General features: G+C 35.4%; 1 protein-coding gene across 1 annotated transcript; it reads right to left on the bottom strand.

Annotated features, from left to right (window-relative positions):
- Positions 1–10,398: 10,398 nt before the first annotated feature.
- LOC113354019 (midasin-like) lies at positions 10,399–13,168 on the bottom strand. The gene is made up of 3 exons (XM_026597472.1): positions 11,436–13,168; positions 10,684–11,278; positions 10,399–10,563 (listed from the first exon to the last, which is right to left on the bottom strand). Exon 1 carries the CDS (start codon positions 13,108–13,110, stop codon positions 11,875–11,877), a length of 1,236 nt encoding a protein of 411 aa, XP_026453257.1. The 5' UTR covers positions 13,111–13,168; the 3' UTR covers positions 10,399–10,563; positions 10,684–11,278; positions 11,436–11,874.
- Between the last annotated feature and the right edge of the window lie 7,180 nt (positions 13,169–20,348).

The following is a 20,348-nucleotide window of genomic DNA, read 5'->3' on the forward strand; positions in this document are numbered from 1 at the left end:
ATATTCCTTGATACTCAAGTTGATCCCTGGTATGAAAAATTGAAAAGCATTTAAGTATGATTTTCATAATATATATGTTTTAATTACCAGCAATTAAAGCATATCCTCTGGAAAATATTATTAGTTAATGTGCTATACTAATAATAGAAGTTTTCTATAATAGTTTTCGGAATTGTAGGTTTGGCATTTAAGTGGAAATAGGAAAACTGAAATTAGGAACTTTAATGCATATCTTGAGAATATTTTCGGTTTTGGAATTTTCTTGTTGTCCAAACAACCTTGGTCTATAAATACCTAAGTTTGCATTTCTAGCAAACTATCCTAAGAGACGGGTAAACTTCATTTTTTGTTGTTTTTGGTGGAGCCGTCTATTCGGAGAGGAAAATATCCTAATTAGGTGAAATCTCTTACGACCGCTCGTCTAAAGACTTCTGTGGGATAAAGAATCTCTAGGAGTACCGTTAGTGGGAAACTAGATAATTGCATTGTTATTAGTTTTCGATTTGATTTGATTGACTAACGGTTGTTGAAACTTTGATTGCACCTAGTTTGTTTATATTGAGAATCTTCTCTTCTGATATAAGATTCACTCAGACTAGATCAAAGTATCGACGGGATCCTTAGAATTGTTTGCAGACCTAAAGACATCTTGTGATAATCCATTGTTAACATACTCCGTTCTGTGTGTGATTGATTACAAGAGGATTCAAGTGTTGTTGTGCAGGTATTTGAAGGAAATGGAAGATTTGAAGACGAAGAAGAATTCTTATTAGTTAGATAAATCTATCTAATAACTATCAAAATAGTCAAGTTTAGATTTGCAATCAATCGATATAGATCTCAACGAGAAACTATAATCGATCGCACACAACTAAACTTGACTATTTCGGTAGTTATTAGATAGATTTATCTAACCAGACAAAGGAGTTTATTAGATTAAACGGAAGAGCATTTGTCAACAACTCATCTTATCTTGTAGCAAGATTGATTGGAGAGGTTACCAAACAAATTGTTCCTTTGTTGTTTGGAATACGCTATTCACGTGCGTGACTCTAGAAGTCGATGGCGCATGGATACTAAGAGAACTAAGTAGCTAGGGGTAGTCTGCTTGGTTTCAACTATACGAAGTTCGTATTAGATTTTGTATAGCGGCTTAATTCTGAGAGTATTTAAAACTGGACTAGGTCCCGATGTTTTTCTGCATTGCGGTTTCCTCATTAATAAAACCTTGCCGTGTCATTTACTTTTCTATTCCGCAATTGTAATTGTAGTTTATTATAATTAAAAGTAAATTACACTTGTACGTTAACTATGTAACACTTGAAATTGATCCTATAAAGTTTCGGTTGATTCCGAACCTATTATCAAGTGATCACTTTGTTGTCCTATCGTCTCGCTCTTTTATCCATAGTCAATCATACAAGTTATCTTGTTGTCGTATTGTCTCGATATCGTATCCAGAGACGATCACACAAAGTGTGTGAACCGAATTTTTGTATTGTCTCGACTCCGTCCATAGACAATCACATTCGAAAGAGGACTTATAGGTTGATAAATAAAATATTGTGGTGTATTTGGGTACCCTCGTCTTTTCACTTTCTTTTTCTCATTTTTAATAGTGAGGCGAAGCCGAATAGGCAAGGAATTATGATATTAGCAGTTAAATTGAATTTACTAATAATAATATTAATTATTATTGCTATTAAAAAATAATATTATGGATAACCATTTTCATTATAGATATGGTCTTAAGATAACAAATCAAACTAAATTTAAATAAAAAATAATTTCATTAAATTGGTATATAAATTATAATTTGAAACCGAGAATAATAACCTTTAAAGAATATGATATAAAGAATAAAAAATTGATTGTAAATGTTAGGGGTAATTTTTATCAATTATAAAATATAATAGGATAAAAAGAAAATAAAAAATAAAAGAGTCTTCGGGGTTTCGTAGAACTAGACACCGGCTCAATGGCTTTGACGCCTGAGACCCTAAAACTCATATTGGAAATACCTTTATCCGGCATTGAAAAAATGGATGATTTAAGATTTCTATTGGAATTGAAGGGTAACCTACCATCGTCTTATCATATTTTCCTAAACTCCTTCTCCTCTAGGTGGAGGTTTTGCGTTATGCCTACAATCAAAGATAAAAGATTGAATAAAAAGAAGCTAAAAAATCAGTTGAAAAGAATTAAACTACTTTAACTAATATAGAAGAAAATAGATTTACTAAAAATTCAGTTGGCCTCATAAGATAATTCATTATTTAGCAGTGTTTTTCATAAAAAGATAGCCACCGTGGATGTACTCTATCAGAAAGAAAGGCTAATAATCAACGAATGTCTCGTGTGCTTTCAAGAGGGAGAATCCACCTCCCATCTTCTTTTCCACTGCACATTTGTGAGAGATATTTTGTTGTATTTTTCATCTTTTGTAAATTTTAAATGGGTTATGCCCACATGTATTGACACAATCGCCAAATATTGGAGGGTGAAGACCTTACATTCCACGGATAGATCTCTTTGGAAAGTACTGCGTGCATCTATTACTTGGACGATTGGGATAGTTAGAAACGACATCATATTTAACGAGACTGCACCTTCATTAATTAAAACCATGACATGGTAAAGACGCAAACTTTATTATGGTGTAGGAACTTGGATTCCATGAAGGGCATTTGCATGGACCATATTGTGGCTAATTGGGATATGCTTTCTTGTAACTTAGGGTTTGCGAGTGCCTTTCAAGCATGATGGATGAGAAGCTACAAAGTTTAAGCTTATTTGTCAAGTTTAGATGATCAAAACTACAAGTCTTGATTTCTAGTCTACTTATAGCTATGTCTCGGATTAGGTTAGAATGTGTAGTTGAGCTTTAAACTTCACGACGTTCATCGATTGAAGACGAAGATCTACTGAGGAGAGCTTGGAGTAACTTCATCAACAAAAGGTATGTGGAGACTAAAACTTATCTATCACTCAGAAGTTTATTCTATTCTATCTCCTAATGAGATTAAGTCGCATAGCTATATAGACTTTTGTATTATACACATTTGATATTTCGAGCTTAGTTTAACTCGTTTATCTATTTATCGAAATATGTGTTGGAAGATTTTTGCTTTAGCTATGTTCATCGTATTCTTGACGAGTTTAGTTGGAAACAATTTATTTGTTAGAAACTAAATAATAAGTCAAAAGATGATCATGTGAAAATCGCCTTGAAACATCTTACATGATTTGTGTGAGACAATCATTTGATGTCGACTCGGAATGTTTCGTATTGATCATTCAATCACTTGAAAATTACTTATAAGCTAATGGTATGTGTGAGACAGCCATTGTCGTCTTCTAAGGATGTTTCAGTGATTGAAATGGAAGTTTAGAACAAATTAACCTTTGTCTGGATACAACACAGTATGCATATCAGTATACAAACTGTTGTGGTATGATTCAGGTCCGGAAACCTTGTTTGCATGTCAGTATGCGAACGGTTTTAAGTGTTAAAGTCCGGGAACCAAGTTTTCATACCAGTATGCGAATGGTTCTACCTGAGTTAAGTTCCGGGACAACAGTATGCATATGGGTTTGCAAACTGCGGGACAAGATCAAAGTCCGGAAGCTATAGTTTGCGTACCCGTTTGCAAACTTAGTGGTTAAAGTTCTAAAATCGGTTAAGTATGTTTTCATACTCATCAACAAATACATTTATGAATTGAGGAATGCAATCTTTGCAAATCGTGGCTTAATGTTTATGAATTGATTCTCATGAATCAATCCGACTTTGATTCAATTGGTTCATATATATTTCTATGAAAAAGTGAACAATTGAACAACTCTATTTGAGACATAATTAGATTCATTTGATTATCTTTCATGGTTGATTGATCATCATATTTGATCTAGAAGTGTTAGACGAATGTGGTTAAGACAAAAGTGTTCATATGGCTAACTTCGGTTAACTATTATTGAGCCAACTTAATATACACGTTTAGGTACGGTTACCCATATCTAAATGAAAGTATATTCCATTTGTGTGTAACAAGTTAAGACCATCTAATAGTGGATATATATTTCTTTGGTTTTAAGCATACTTAGCTTGAATCTTAAATCAGGTTTTCATCTAACGGTGAATATTGAATGCTTTGTCACTAAGCTATCTTAGCTTTGATTGAAAGCAAACCTTGATTTGAAAGACTATATAAGGGAGAACTCTAGCAACTGGAAAACCTAATCCCGACAGTTTCCTGTGTCCTAGTTGCAGCTAGAGTCGTTTCTCCTTTAACCTAGGTTTTCTCAAAACCATTATAGGTTAACGACTTGAAGACTTCATTTGGGATTCGTGAAGCCAGGCCAAACTATTTTCTCTGTAGTTGCGTGATCTAATCTCACTTGTTCTATCGTATTGAGTACTATCTTCTCTAAGATTAACTCGAGATTTATCTCCGATAGGTAAGATATAAAAAGTAATCACAAAGCTCTTCGTCTCATTATTTGTGATTCCACAATAACTTCTTCTACTACCATATAGTTAAGTTATTTTGAGGTGATTGATATTTCTAGGTTGTTCTTCGGGAATATAAGACCGGATTATCAATTGGTTCCTGTTCACATTGATTAATCAAAAGACGTAACAAAAAAATTCATAGGTACTTCTGTGGTAGACAGATTTATCTATCATAATAGACTTATCTGTGGGACACAGATTTGTATATAAGTCTTCGACTTTGGGTCGCAGCAACTCTTAGTTGTGGGTGAGATCAGCTAAGGGAATCAAGTGCCCAGAGTCCTGCTGGGATTCAGAGGCGTAAGTAACGCGACTGTACCTTAATCGGTGTGAGACTTGGTTAGGGATCAACTACATTCAAGTCCGAAGTTAACTTGTAATAGGCTAGTGTCTGTAGCGGATTAATATAGTGTGGTGTTCAAATATGGACTGGGTCTCGGGTTTTTCTACATTTGCAGTTTCCTCGTTAAAAAAACTTCTGATGTATGTGTTATTTCTTTTCCGCATTGTATTTGTTTATATAATTGAAATATCACAGGTTATGCATAGTTCAATCAATTGGTAAATCCGACCTTTTGGTTGTTGATATAAATTGATTGACACTTTGGCATTGGTCTTTGGTACCGTCCAAGTTATTTCTCATATCAATCGGGCTCACAAATTTCTATTTGTTCGATTGCAGATTGTATTGAGAAATTGAGATATAACTATTTGGTATATTTCTTGGTTGACCTCGCTTTATAAGCTGGTGCTCTCGAAAATACATTGGAGTTAGTTCATACAGATTTCCAAACCGAATTATTGGGTGTGGTTGTTATACCCCCGCTTTTTCACCATTTGCATATCACAATAATCAACAACTAGTTTACTCTCGACCATATGAGAATAATATATACCATTATCTTCTTGATTTCCAGAAACAACTTCTTCGATATGTTCATCATCTTCAGGAGCGTCATCAAAAATACCATCAATATTATGTCGAACCAACATCCCTTCGATATCTTCCATTATTTATTCTCATAATGCATTAGAATCTTCTGGAGCACTTCCTCGACCTTGACCACGATCGATCTGTACTCTTGGTATCATCTTATCAACCCTAGAATTAACTTAGCGCTGGTACCAACTGATGAAGATCGGAAGCGTTAAAAGACGATAGTTACGCAGTGGAAAAGAAATATTGAAAAGTAACTGATAGATTGTTCCTCAAATTATTCCTATGAATAACGACTACGAACGAATAATCCAATCTTCGCAATTCCAAAGAATCACAACTATGGATATGATGATTATTCAGACCTCAGGATGAACCCGACTATAAAGAAAATATTCTATACACGTAAAGAATCATGAGGCATTATTGGAATCCAAAACGGATCTTCATAGTTTGATTCTACGAGTTCTCTCTTACTATGGTAGATATGAGAAACCATTTGCATATCACAATAATCAACAACTAGTTTACTCTCGACCATACGAAAATAAAATATATCATTATCTTCTTGATCTCCAGAAACAATTTCTTCAGTAGGTTCATCATCTTCAGAAGCGTCATCAAAAATACCATCAATATTATGTCGAACCAACATACCTTCGATGTCTTTCATTATTCGTTCTCCTAATGCATTGGTGAATCTTCTGGAGCACATCTCGACCTTGACCACGACTGATTTGTACTCTTTGTAGCATCTTATCAACCCTGGAATCAACTTAGCGCTGGTACCAACTAATCCAGATCGGAAGCGTTAAAAAACGATAGTATCGCATTGGAAAAGAAATATTGAAAAATAACCAATAGATTGTTCAGACCTCAAATTATTCTTACGAGTAACGACTATGAACGGATAATCGAGTCCTCGCAATTCCAAAGAATCACAATTATGGATATGTGATTATTTAGACCTGGGGATGAACCCTACTATAAATAAAAATCAAAAATAAAGTCAAACAAAGTTTAACAATAACAAAATAATTTTAATAATCTAAAAAGTCTCATAATTTTCGTTTTTGGAGCTCCTTGTATAGAAACTCCCCCTAAACAAACCCTAAACTTAATAGAAATATCAAAAACTTGTTTTCCAAGGTATATACTACCTTTAGACAACTTTCCTAACTTATTAAAACTCTTAAAATAAACTTCTAGACTATTCTAAAATTATCTTAATCAATAAATCCGAATTTTAGTTATTATTGTATTAAAAATATCATTAATAAAATATAAATAATGATAGAAAAATAATAGATTTAATTTCCATAAATCTAGAAAACTTCCAAACTGATAGCAGTTGATTTCAACTCTTAATAACAATGTATATATATCTTCTTATTTTATTTTTCTTAAAGGAAAAGTCAAATAAAATATCTGTCAAATTTTGATTATATTATGGTCAATTACATCTGAAAACGGAAAAAAACAATTAGCATTAAATTTATAAATTTTGAAACTTAAAGAAACGAAAAAATTGTATTTAGAATTTACATTACTTGAAGGTAAAAATAAGCACATGCATGATTAATAATTTAGGAGTACCTAAGCGGGTACTCCAACAACCCAATTTCAAAGAGTTTACAAACAATACACATCAAAATCGACGGACAAAAAAATAAACAAACGTAGAACACCTTAGTGAGGTTCAAACCACTATCTGGCCGATCAAAACCTACAATCCACTATCACAGTTCCATTGCAATTGTATGGATGTTATTCCCATAAGAGTTGTGTTGAATGTTCCGACACTTTGTTACTCGCTAGTGTCAAATTTTTCTACATTATTACTTTTAATTTTTAAGCTACCTTTGTCGATGGAAGCAGCCCAAACGTTATTATTAGACATTATTATTTAGAGTTTCAAAAGTAATAATGTCTCCATAGATACCGTAAAACCAACCTAATTGTTATTTTGATTTATATCTCTAAGTTATGGAATATTAGTCCGTTGATTGCTATTTTGATTTAGACTTAGATGTCTTGGAAAACCAACCTGTTGATTGCTATTTTGATTTATATCTTCGAGTTTTGGAAAGCCTAACACGTTGATTGTAATTTTGATTTATATTTGTAAATCTTGGAAAATTAACCTGTTGATTGCTGTTTTTATTTATACCTTCGAGTTTTGGAAAACCAAACAGCTGATTGCTTTTTTGATTTATATCTTTAAGCCCCTGGAAAACCAACTTGTTGATTGTTATTTTGATTTATATTTGTGAGTCTTGGAAAATTAACCCGTTGATTGTTATTTTGATTTATATCTCTGAATGTTGAACTAACCTGTTGATTGTTATTTTGATTTATATTTGTAAATCTTGGAAAATTAGCATGTTGATTGTTAATTTGATTTATATCTCCGAGTTTTGGAAAACCAAATAACTGATTGCTATTTTGATTTGTACCTCTAAATCTTGGAAAACCGACTTGTTGATTGCTATTTTGATTTATATTTGTGAGTCTTGGAAAATTAACCTGCTGATGGCTATTTGAATTTCTATTTGCGATTCTTGAAAAATTAACCTGTTGATTGTTATTTTGATTTATACCTTCGAGTCTTGGAAAACCGAATGGCTGATTGCTATTTTGATTGAAAACTCCAGGTCTTGGAAAATCAGCTTGTTGATTACCATCTTTTATATCTCCAAGTACTTGTCCTGTAAGATCAACCTGCTTATTGCCATCTTGATTTGTATCTCCATCAAATATAGTGGAACTTGCATGGAAATAATTCACTGCAAATAATTGATATTGTTAGGTGTTCTCTTTTGATTTTGTGTAATTAATATCTATAACATTTATAAGGAATAATAAAAAGTAAAAAAAAATGAAAATGTTTTTAGATAAAATAAAAGAAAAAAATCCATTTATCAGGATTCAAGTGGTAAATATACCATTCAAATTTAGCTTTTCTCAAATTTAGCACGCCAAATTTATGATTTATCTTTTGAAATAATTGATTATCTGAGAAATTTAAATTCAAAAAGAGTAGAAGAGAATGACAATCCGGACTTTTTTAATCCCCATTGTCTCTCTTTGAATAGTCTAGGGAAAATAAGAAGAAAAATACCGACTTGGTTTTATTAAAAAAGTCAATTGATTATAACAATTTTCAGAAACAACATTTTTTAATTAATGCTTCAAAAAAATTAAAAAGAAAATAAATAGTAATTGATTGTGAGTTGCCGTAAGAATCCATCATAGCCATGGTTGCCAAATAATGCAAGCATCGATTTTCTAGCCAGTTACATGGACATTATTATTTGTAATAGTAACATACTATGTAGTTGATAAAAGAGTATTAATTGATCTATACTTACGTGGTGCAATAAAGGATATCACGGCGAAGAAAAAGACCGCCAAAAATATGGTAATGAAATTCCGGGCCATTCTCTAATATTCTGATTAACTCAATTGAACTAAACTGACTCCTTGTAATGAAAATATGCTTTAGAGATTTTGTTGTGATGATGAGATTCAACTTAGTGTCCTATTTATATACATCATTGGCTCTTGTTTTTCATCAGCTGGCATAATACTGACAGCTGCTGTTTGGAAATTAAGCGAAGCACGTCTTACACCTATTATCACCGGACAAAAAATCTTTGGAAGATGGGAGGGAGCGTACTATTACTGTGTGCACGTCCTCTTTATGATAGGGTGATCATCGTGTCTTTATGAATGTGTACACCAAGACATGACGGGCAGTTACTAAGTTATCGTTTGATTATCAATTCACCTTCCCATGATACGATGATATTGATATCAACTGAATGTCAGAAAAAGATTTCCCATGTTCAGGGGGAGCCAAGAATTATGGGACGAGGATGCAAAAATTTGCAATGGGGTTCAAAATTTTATTTTCAGAGGGTGCAAATAAGCAAAATATGTAGACATTTTTTTTCTAATGGGCCTAAAATAGATCTTCATTGATTCCTAGTAAGTATCTTCGTAAATTCAGTAATACAACTTCACTAGGTCAGTCAAGCAAATCTGTTGATTAACATAACGGACTAGAAATGATTTTGTAAGTAATATGTCAGGCTGTCAGCAATTGGTTTGTGTCCTGGCGTTTTTATCAGAAAATAAAAGTACCCCATTAGGTGGAAACAAAGAAGCCAAGGCCCAAACTTCTGAATAGAACTGATTCACTAGCATAGGAACTTTTGTATATATTATAAATGTCTAGATTACCCTTTAACTAAAATAAAAACCTAAAAATCGTAGAAGTGATTTTACGTCCAGGTTATGATTAATTCCAACCGTAAAATTTTATTCGTACGTAGTTTTACGTCCAGGTTTGGATTAGTTTCCAACCGTAGAAGCTCATTTTACGTCCAGGTTTCTTTTAATTCCAACTGTAAAATCCGATTTTACGTCCAGTTTTCTTTTAGTTCCAATCGTAGAAGTGATTTTACGTCCAGATTTAGTTGAATTTCAACCGTAATTTTCAATTTTACGTCTAGGTTTAGTTGAATTCCAACCGTAATTTCAATTTTACGTCTAGGTTTAGTTTACTAAATTTTCCTTTCGTCAACCTAGCCGTAAATTTCAATTTTACGTCCAGCTTCCTTTTAATTCCAACCGTAGAAATTGATTTTACGTCCAGGTTATGATTGATTCTAACCGTAGAAATTGGTTTTACGTCCAGGTTTGGATTGATTCCAACCGTAGAAATTAATTATTATCTAATTAAATTAAATAAAATTAAAATTAACTAAAGGGTTATTCAGTCATTACAAAATTATTTGAGATAAAGAGTTTTTGATATTACTTCTGGTTGACCCGTTTTGATCCTATTAAATGACGCCTCTCTAATGGAATGTGACGCCCAATAATAGCCTTCATTATAAATTTAACTGGAAGAGGAATATTATCGAATACAAAATGCCGCTGTACAATTACACTCACTTAAATTGTAAAGTACTATAAATTTTACAACCAAAAACTTAACTGCCACACCTCTCATATTCACTCGTAAGATAGAAGAACTTCAAGAATCAAGGATAATCATGAAGATCAGATGCGTCTAATCCCTTGTATTTTGCATAAGTTCGAACCACTGAAACAAAAGACAAAAGAAAAGATGTTTCATGAAATCGAAATATTTCTCAACAAAAAGGGGAAAAAAGAAGGAAAGGTGAGAAAGAACACTTGGTAAAATGAGAGTGCAGGGACGTACCTGTCTAATCAGATCCGCAAGAGTACTGGGAAGTGCTGCCATGTTCTCTAAAACAATGTAGAATGGGAAGGGAAACAAATCTAGATACTTTGTAATAGTGCAGTTCCCGTCCATATAAAATTAAGCTGCTGTGGAGTCAAAAATGGATTCCTGCGCGCTATCTATTACCAAAATGGCAACCATTCTTTTCTTGTTCAAAATATCTCTTACACGCCGTTGCAGCGTCGAGCTTATTGTTCAAGAACTTTAGAAGATCGACAACTGGTTCATCTTTAAAGGTGTTTTCTTGCTTGAACGTCAAGTTCGAAATCATCTGGATACCACTTTCTCCAGTAAATGGCTGATTAAAGTCGTGGAGTAACTTTATGTTGCCCATCTTGCCAAAGCTTGCAACAGCCAACTGCCCAACATCGAGTTCTGACATGGCACGGCATACTGTAACCAAAGCTTCAATTGCAACATTACCACAATTGCTCTCAGCCATACTCCGGGAGTCATCAACTGCAATTATCACTTGGTAATCACGCTTGTTGGGCCGTGTGCGCCTTAACCAGATCTTATCTTTTCGGTAATGGCTTGCTATGTACGGAATTACCTGCATTCACAAGTAAACATTAACATTGATTTAAGACCCGAGGATAATCAAAGAGAACTGAGCCACTGAAAGCGACAAAACAGAAATTTACACTGAAAAAGAAAACAGAGTTGTTAAATCCATCCTAAAAGTCATTTTCGCAGTGTGCTTAGCTTACCTTCTTCATGTTAATCCGTTTTCCAGTCTTGTAATCTCCTTCGAGCTTGCTGGCTACAGTGGGTTCCATGACTAAACGCAGTTGCTCAGCCAACTCCTGTGAAAGCCTTGTCGTGCTTAGCTCGTATTCCCTCCACAGTTTAGTTGCATTCTCCCTTATACCACCAGATATTTCATCAAGGGCATTCGCTTTTCCCAAGTCTTCATCATCATCAATTCTTAAGTTATTGATTTGCAACAAGCTCTCACTCATATAAGACCTATTCATGGAGACCAAATCCCCTGACATATTACTACAATCATCGTTATCACTTTTAGGTGATCCAACCTCCTCAGCCACATCACTGTCAAGCATTGATTTTTCTCTTCTCTCGTCGATTTTCTGTTTAAGCATGGAACCACTATAGTTTTTAACAGGCTGTATCTCCGATTCCTGTTCCTCAAACCTCCATTTCAGTGTTTCCAATTTTGTTCTCTTTAGTATGATCTTCACCTTCACCTCCCTCAGGTTCATTTCCCTTGATATTCTTGTCCATCTGATCAGATGTAGCTGGTCCTAATGCCTGAGAAGTTCCTCTTTCCTGCTCAGAAACAAATCCATATTCCTCGGCATTATCATCCTCCATATCATTGGTCCCCTCTTTTCCATCCTTCTCCTCTGAATCAACAGATACCTTCACTCTTTCTTTCCATTCTTCGATTGCATCCCCAACACTACGGCAAGGGTTTGGATTTGTTCTTTGAGCAGATGACGTATTACGTTCATTCGTCTTTGACTGAGGATTTGGTTGATCATCTGTTAACTTCCCATCATCTGTTGAATCAGGCACAGTAATCTCCATCTGTTGAGCATTACCAGAAGGCGTACTTCTTGAAGGAGCAAGACCATTCTGCATATCACTACTGTTTGCCCACTGCTCCTCTGGCGCAACATTACTTGAATCCAATGCCTGTGAATTTCCATTAATTCGAGTTGCAGAATCGTTATTGGGCACATGATCCCTATTAATATCAGGCATTGTTTGTTCGATAGAAGGTTTACTTGGCGCAGTTACATCAATTTCTGCACTTCCATCATGATCCATATCATCAGTCTCAACCTTTTTACTCCCTTCTTCAGCTTCTTCCTCCATGACATCTTCTTCATTGCCTGGATTCCCTTTTCCAGCTTCATCACTCACATCCTCTCCATTCTCATCATTTTCTCCTTCAGGATTTGTATCATCTTCCTCAAGCCCTTGATTCTCCTTCTCACCAGCGAGCTCTATTCCCGTGGGATCCTCATAAGCATCTTCTTTTTTCATCACAACATCCTCCGTACTGTCACCTTCTTCAGGATCATCATTTTCAGCTTCACCATCATTTGTCTGCTTATCAAACTCCTCACCATTCGTAGTCTCGGTGTCATCTGCAGCAGCAGCATCTTCCTTGGCTCTTAATTCCCTGGAGTTCAAATCTGAATCTTTCACAGATGATCCTGTTTCATACTTTTCCTGTTTGTTACCTTGATTACCTTCATCATCTTTATCCGCAAGTGTTTCATCAGCCACTTCACCATTTTCTCCAGTTTCTCCCATGGCCTTTTCAGGTTCTTCTTCGTCATTGTCATCCTCTTTGTCATCACCTTCAGAGTCCGAAGAAAGATCACCAGCCTTTGCTTTGAAATCATCTTTCATCTCTATCCCTTCGTCAGTCTTACTCTGGAGATCATTCGGCGGATCTTGTCCCTCGTCCTGTAAAAGAACAGAGGAAAACAAACCAAATAAATCAAAAGAGCCCCACCACAAAATATAACAAATTTGAGCCGACTAAGGTGGGCTCAAGTTGCTCGCCAACAAATATCGAAAAAGCTGAAATGATGAAATATAGATGCAATTAACTAAATTATCACCTTGTTTTGAGCCCCATCAATTTGACTTTCATCGGTTATTTGTTCACTCACATCCTTCTCCCCTTCACCTTCACCCATACCAGTTCCAGTTACCTCTTTAGATTTATCTCCACTTTCATCTTCTCCTCCAGGTGGAATACCAAACCCTTTAGAATACAAGGAAGCAAACACGTTTGCTAGCATGTGCGTCATTTCTGCCACCTGCCATTGAAAGAATTTTTGTGATTCAGAAACCCGCAGAATTAGGTTGAGAAAAAATTTATGAGACCAAAAGAGAAGGTAATAGTATTTACCGTTCGGTGCATGGCTAAGAACTCAAGTAAGATGCCATCACCAAACGTCAGGAGTAGATTAATCAACACATGAAGCTGCCTTAAGTATGCCTGCACTTGACAGCATACACTTTGCTTCTTCTCCCCAGCATTGTCTATAAGTTCAACCTGCATTAAAAACACATCAATTTAGGCATTTTATATATAAGAAAGAATTGTGATAAAGGTGAAGTGATTGATTAAAATACATACGCCGAGTCTGATTGATTCACCAAGATTTTCGCATATAAGATCCAATCGAAGATTCACCATGGATGACTCGTATAAAACTCTCCACAAAGTGATGTTTCCATGTGGCGAGTCTTCAGAAAGAATAGAACCGCTAACTGAACCTAGCTTCTGAACTGCTTCATTAATCTGCTCCAAAGTTTTCTTGACAGACTCAGCAAATGCAGATTCAAGGTTGGCAATGGTCTCCAAAGAACCACTGTTACCAGAGGTACACATCAACTGATTCTCAAGATCTATACTGGATTGATATTCCTCCATTATCAATTTGCCCTGCAAAAAGAGAAGTATTTTTATCTCCGAATTTCATTTAAAATGTTGGTTGACAAGATAATAAACAATAAGGATATTAAAAGATAACCTGACAGAACAGCTCCTAAGCCAAATAAAAAAGAAACAACCCATGCATACCTTGTAAAGAACATCTTCAAAACGGCCAAGCAGCGTCTGCGTAACAGATTTTCTACCACCATCTTGCTCCTTTAGAACCTTTATATCCTTCTGAATATCATTTAATTCCTTAAAATTTTGCAGAACCAACTGCTCCATCTGTTTTGAGACTATAAAGGGAGTGGCGCAAGATTCTGGTGTTGTCACTATTTGATTACTACTGAGAAGGTACTGGTCCAATGATTCCTATAAAAATGAATGTTAAAATTAATTAAAAATGTATGTTAAATTCTTCATAATTACACATACTAGCAAGAAAGAAAAGGTGAAATAATACCTTTGATTTCTTAAAATTTGACATAAACCTCTCAATGACAACAAGAATCTTCTGGGATTCAACCTTGACAATTGTTCAACGATTCAAATGGGAATCCTCAACTTTTCTCAACAACAGAGACGATTCACGTGACATGGCGTACAGACTATCAAATAGGTGCTGAAAAGTTCAAAGAAATATAACAATATCAGAAACAGCCTACAAAAACAAGGGCAAGATAACCAAAAACAAGATACACTACACTCATTAGTTTCAAAAGATAAAGACTCACCTTTTGTTGCCACATGCACTTGTAAGCGGCATTCTGGTAAAGGCTAAGGAAACACTCACTAGCTCCATCAGAAACAACATTGTGATGATCCTTGTGTAAATCAATCAAGGAAGCTGTACATTTTCTCAACTGTTTCAAACGCTCAGCAAAATCATACGCAACAAGCCGCTGTTTCTGTTGAATCATGATGAGGTGGTCTAGGAAAGAGACTGATCTTCCAACCTACGAATAGAGATAAAAAGACAGGGAACACAGCATGAGAACTGGTATACTCCGAAAGTACGCTGCCATTTTGTGTGGTGGAACTTACTTGCTCTAGGCTGAAATCTTTGTGGAACTTCAAAGAAATTTGACGTACATGCTGCACCATTGACAAGCTTTTGTAGTAGAAGTTGTTTGCTGTTTCCCAATATGAATTAGAAGCTAAATTTGAGAGCAAGTGCGCAACATCGTATGATGGCTGAAGAGACCAGCTATTTGGCTGGTTAGCATTGAGCTCAGCATCCTGTGGCTGGTTAGCATTGAGACCAGTATTTACACATTAGAAGATAGCAATATGATAAAACTTGAGATAGAAAAGGTACTAAGGACAAAACTTTATGTAGGCATACCTCAGATAAAACAGACTTGTGCCGTGATAGCCCGCAATTCTCTAACAGCTTTAGAAAATCAGAAAGTGCCCTCCTCTTTACTAATTTCTTGGTTTCATCATCCTTCCAGAGATCTGCATAATCTATCGCAGTTCTGCAAATTTCTTTTAGTGATAGCCATAAATGCTTCGCTGTTTGTCGGTATACAAAGCATGAAGTGTCTGAATTTATACGTTGACTGATGAAACCTACAATCTCTGTATCGTGTGAAGTAAATTTTAGATTGAAGTTCAAGAAAAATGAGATAAAACTGTAGGAAAGAAAACTAAAAAGGTAATTCGCACCATCCTTAAACCCAAGTGTTTTCCTCGGATACAAGCTTTCAAAAGCAGAACGAACTTCTCTCCATTCGTTGTACCACACTGGCCTATAAAGGAGAAAAGCGACAATTTAATTAATCCGTAAAAACCTTTTATACGCCCTTAATCAAATTACCTTTGGGGGATAAATTAGAAAATTAGGTTTCATATCGAAATCAAATTTGTTGTTAGAGTTTAGGACTTGATTAAAACAATTTTCATTTTTCGCCAAGAACTCAGAGAACACCTAAAGAACAAAAAAAAAATTAAAATGAGAAGAATTTCAACTAGATAAATTTTGACCTTTCTTTGAAATTAAACAGTTCCATGTCCATGGAAACTGGCACCACCATTCCCACACTGGTATCAGAGTTTGTGTTTGAGTTCTTTGGTCCAAACATAGATGGAATGTTGATACCTTTCCTTGCTACTTCCTGGTTAATGATAACCATTACTGGTTGTTGCAGCAAAATCTGCACAAAAGAGTAAATAAACCACCATTTCATTAGATTTCCTTCAGTACGTAAAGTGCCATCACTGATACGGTTAATTTGTAAATAAATAAAAATGCAAGGGAAATATATCAAGCTAGGAAGAAAGTGGCAGATTCCACTTACATTGAATTTCTGAATTATCCTCTTGGTTTTCAGGCGAATTCTTTTCGAGGTCTCTATTGTTACATGCTCCCATCGACATAGCTTCAAATGTTCTTTCAACTCACCCACAATGTTTTTTCTATGAGTTTCTATGTGCTCATTAACCCTGAAATACGATTAATAATTGTAAGATATTTTGATCTTCGAGAAAAAAGACAACATCTCCCATTACCCATAAATCACTGTAGAAGGAAAACTTACAATGGCAAGAATTGCATATAATAGCCGAAAACGTTGTACAAAATCTTCAGATTTTCTAACAACAAAGGACTGCATCACGATTAAAAGTGATTCAGAATCTAATGGTACCAGTAAAAAATAGGTTATGCTACGGAACTAATCTAACCAAACCCAGAATAAACTAAGGTCAAAACATAAAAACAAAGCAGAAGGAGCTGTGTTAGCTTTTGCACACCATACCTTGGATCTAACTTTAAGTGAATACCACAATCAATCTGGCCATGGAGAGCAAGAAGAAGCTGAAGACGCATCTTAAATTCCCCAACGCTGGAAGTCTGAATAAGTTCTTCTAAGCTGCAGATTTCATTTAATTCAAGCACATATCAAACGTTCATACTTCCAACTGGCTATGGAGTTATTTTTTGAAACAATAAACAATAATAAATGGTAGCACACGAACCTATGAATTGTAGATAGACTATCTACAGAAGCATCAGATGTTTGGACACGATGAAGAACACAATATAATGGAATCCATAACTGTGAAAATGAAAATAGGATATTAAGTCTAGACTATCTACAGAAGCACCAGATGTTTGGACACGATGAAGAACACAATACAATGGAATCCATAACTGTGAAAATGAAAATAGGATATTAAGTCTCTTATTGTCATTCTTAGGGAATGAAAGTGCCAGAATCTACCTTTCCAGCATTCATCTCATACTGTTCCTGAACTGCATCGATCAAAGCTGGCCAAGATTCAAGCTCCATCTTCTGCCATGAGGATGCCACTGTGCGAATTGGCTGGAGTTGAACTGTAAAATGCAATTAAAATCTTACTTCTTGTTTTTCTCAAAGAAGGAACATGAAATAACTTGACAAAAATATCACGTTTCATAGGAAAAACATTCTCAAAGAACTCAGCATCTCTAGACTCCATGTTAGTATTCAACCCTATGTCAAAAATTTCAGAACTCACAACCATAAACCTATGAGCACTAGAATGCTCAGGATACCCTATAAAAACACAATCAACGGTTTTGGGTCCTATCTTATTTGTCTTAGGAGGAGGGATGGCCACCTTTTCCAGGAACCCCCACACTTTGAAGTAATCATAAGATGGTTGTTTACCTTTCCATAACTCATATGGAGTTTTATCTGATCCTTTAAAAGGTACTCTGTTCAGGATGTAATTGGCTGAGAGGATAGCCTCCCCCCACAAATTCGAAGGTAATCCTAAACTAATCAACATGGCATTCATCATATCCTTAAGGGTACGGTTCTTACGTTCAGCTACACCATTGGATTGAGGTGAATAAGGGGATGTAGTTTCATGTATTATGCCATGTTCTTCACAGAAATCTCCAATAGGAATTAGATACTCACCACCACGGTCAGACCTAAAAGTTTTAATGGTAACATTCAATTGGTTTTCAACTTCACGTTTATATATCTTAAAGGATTCTAAGGCATCGTCCTTCCCTCTAAGCAAATAAACATGAGAGTACCTAGTACAATCATCTATAAAAGTGACAAACCATTTCTTACCACCTCTAGTTTGAACTGACTTCATGTCAACTACGTCTGAATGAATCAATTCTAAGGGTTTAGTGTTTCTCTAGACATTCTTCCTGAATGATTTCTTAGCGTGCTTAGATTCTACGCAAATCTCACACTTATGACTTTTATCTAAAGTGAATTTGGGTATGCAACCTACGCTAGCCAGTTTATGCATTGATTTGTAATTTACATGCCCAAGTCTACCATGCCAAACATTCGATGACACACACATGTAAGCAGAAGAATCATTCAATTTCACTTCAGTACAGGTTACATTAAGTTTGTAAAGACCCCCAGTCTTATAAACCTTACCCACATAATCATTGCCCTTAGTTACTATAAGTTTTCCAGACTCAATTGAAACTTTAAAACCCTTATCATCTAAAACAGAACAAGAAAAAATATTTTTGCAGATGTCTGGAACATGAAGAACTCCATTCAATGTGAGAGTCTTGCCAGATGTGAGCTTCAGACCGACCTTTCATTTTCCTGCAACCTATGATGCAGATGAGTTACCCATATAGAGTTTCTCGCCTTCCCCTACCCTCTGGTAGGAGGTGAACAGGTCTTTGTTCCCATAAACATGATTGGTAGCTCCAGAGTCTACCCACCAATCCATCACATTGGTCACCAAATTAACTTCAGGCACTACAGCAGAAAACTCATCCTTATTATTTTCAACCAAGTTAGCATTATCCTTCTTGTCCTTACAATGTCTACAGTGAACTGCCATATGGCCAGTAACTCCACACGCATAACAAGCACCCTTAATTTTAGTAATGCTAGACTCTGGTTTTCGAAGCATACCTTTCCTGGCAGGACCACCTTTTCCAGCTTTGGAAGATCTATGTTCAGTCATATGAGCTTTATTACTCATGTCCCTTGCAGAAGACACGTTCTTATCTTTGGAGCACAACAACTCTTCCACTTGAATCTTCTTCCCTAATTCAACCACGTTGATCTCGCCAGTTTCATGTCTTAGCTTTTTCTTGTACTCAGACCAGGAACTTGGTAACTTCTCAATTACCGCAGATACTTGAAACGTCTCATCAATGACCATACCTTCAGCAAGAATCTCATTAATAATCTGTTGAAATTCGAGGAATTGATCAACAACAGGCTTATCATTCGTCATCTTGAAGTCCATAAACTTCGCCACCAGAAATTTATTTCTCCCTGCGGTATCCGCTTGATACTTTGCTTCTAACGCAGTCCACAAATCATAAGCACTGAAATTTTCTTTAGCATTGTAAAAATCATACATCGTATCTTCCAAACCATTCATGATATGATTTTTCGCCATAAAATTGCACCGCTTGTTATACTCGATCACCTCCTCAGTTAAAGCTTCAGCAATCATCAATTCATCATGTGGAACAAGTACATAATCCAGCTCATGATGGCTTAGATAAAACAACATCTTGGATTGCCATCTCTTGAAATCCTTTCCATTAAACTTCTGTGGTCTTTCAACGTCGTTCTTTCCCATTGTTACAAGGAATAATAATGTGTTAAGCTTGTTGGTGTCTTGCAACAATAGAAGAAACGTCATATGTCTCAAACAATAAATATAAAGAACCGTATCAAACAACTCTACCACGAACAAATTGATGAGGGCAGAATCACAGGTTCAACAATTTGTCCTTAACACATTAGTTCGCGGGTATACTCTAAAGTAATGCTAAACCCCAACGTGCGAAGATGTGTCCAGGATAAGACTGCCCGATATAACTTGTATTAGCACAATACAAGTTACCCACTCTTAAACTCACCAACGGGGATGGAAGTAAAACGCCGCACGAAAATAAAAGCAAGAAGATGAAGAAAAGTAGACCTAGAGATGGTCGCTGCTTGTGTGTTTTGAAAAGAGATTTTCGAGTTGTATTTATAGGAAAATTAACTTGCAAATCAAGTTAGGTTTAGGTTTTTTCTTATAAAACGAGTTTTGTTTCTTGTAAAACAATTAAACACAAAAAAAGGAATTTTTTCCATAAATAAAACTCTTAAATAAATTATTTATCAAGTTAAAAACTTGCAAAAAATAATTTCAAGTAGACACGGACTTGGTGCTTGGTACACGTACATGGGCATGGGTCGAAACATGTATTTTTCGCCCC

This window comes from Papaver somniferum, chromosome 2, assembly GCF_003573695.1.
Source record: "Papaver somniferum cultivar HN1 chromosome 2, ASM357369v1, whole genome shotgun sequence".
NCBI lineage: Eukaryota > Viridiplantae > Streptophyta > Magnoliopsida > Ranunculales > Papaveraceae > Papaver > Papaver somniferum.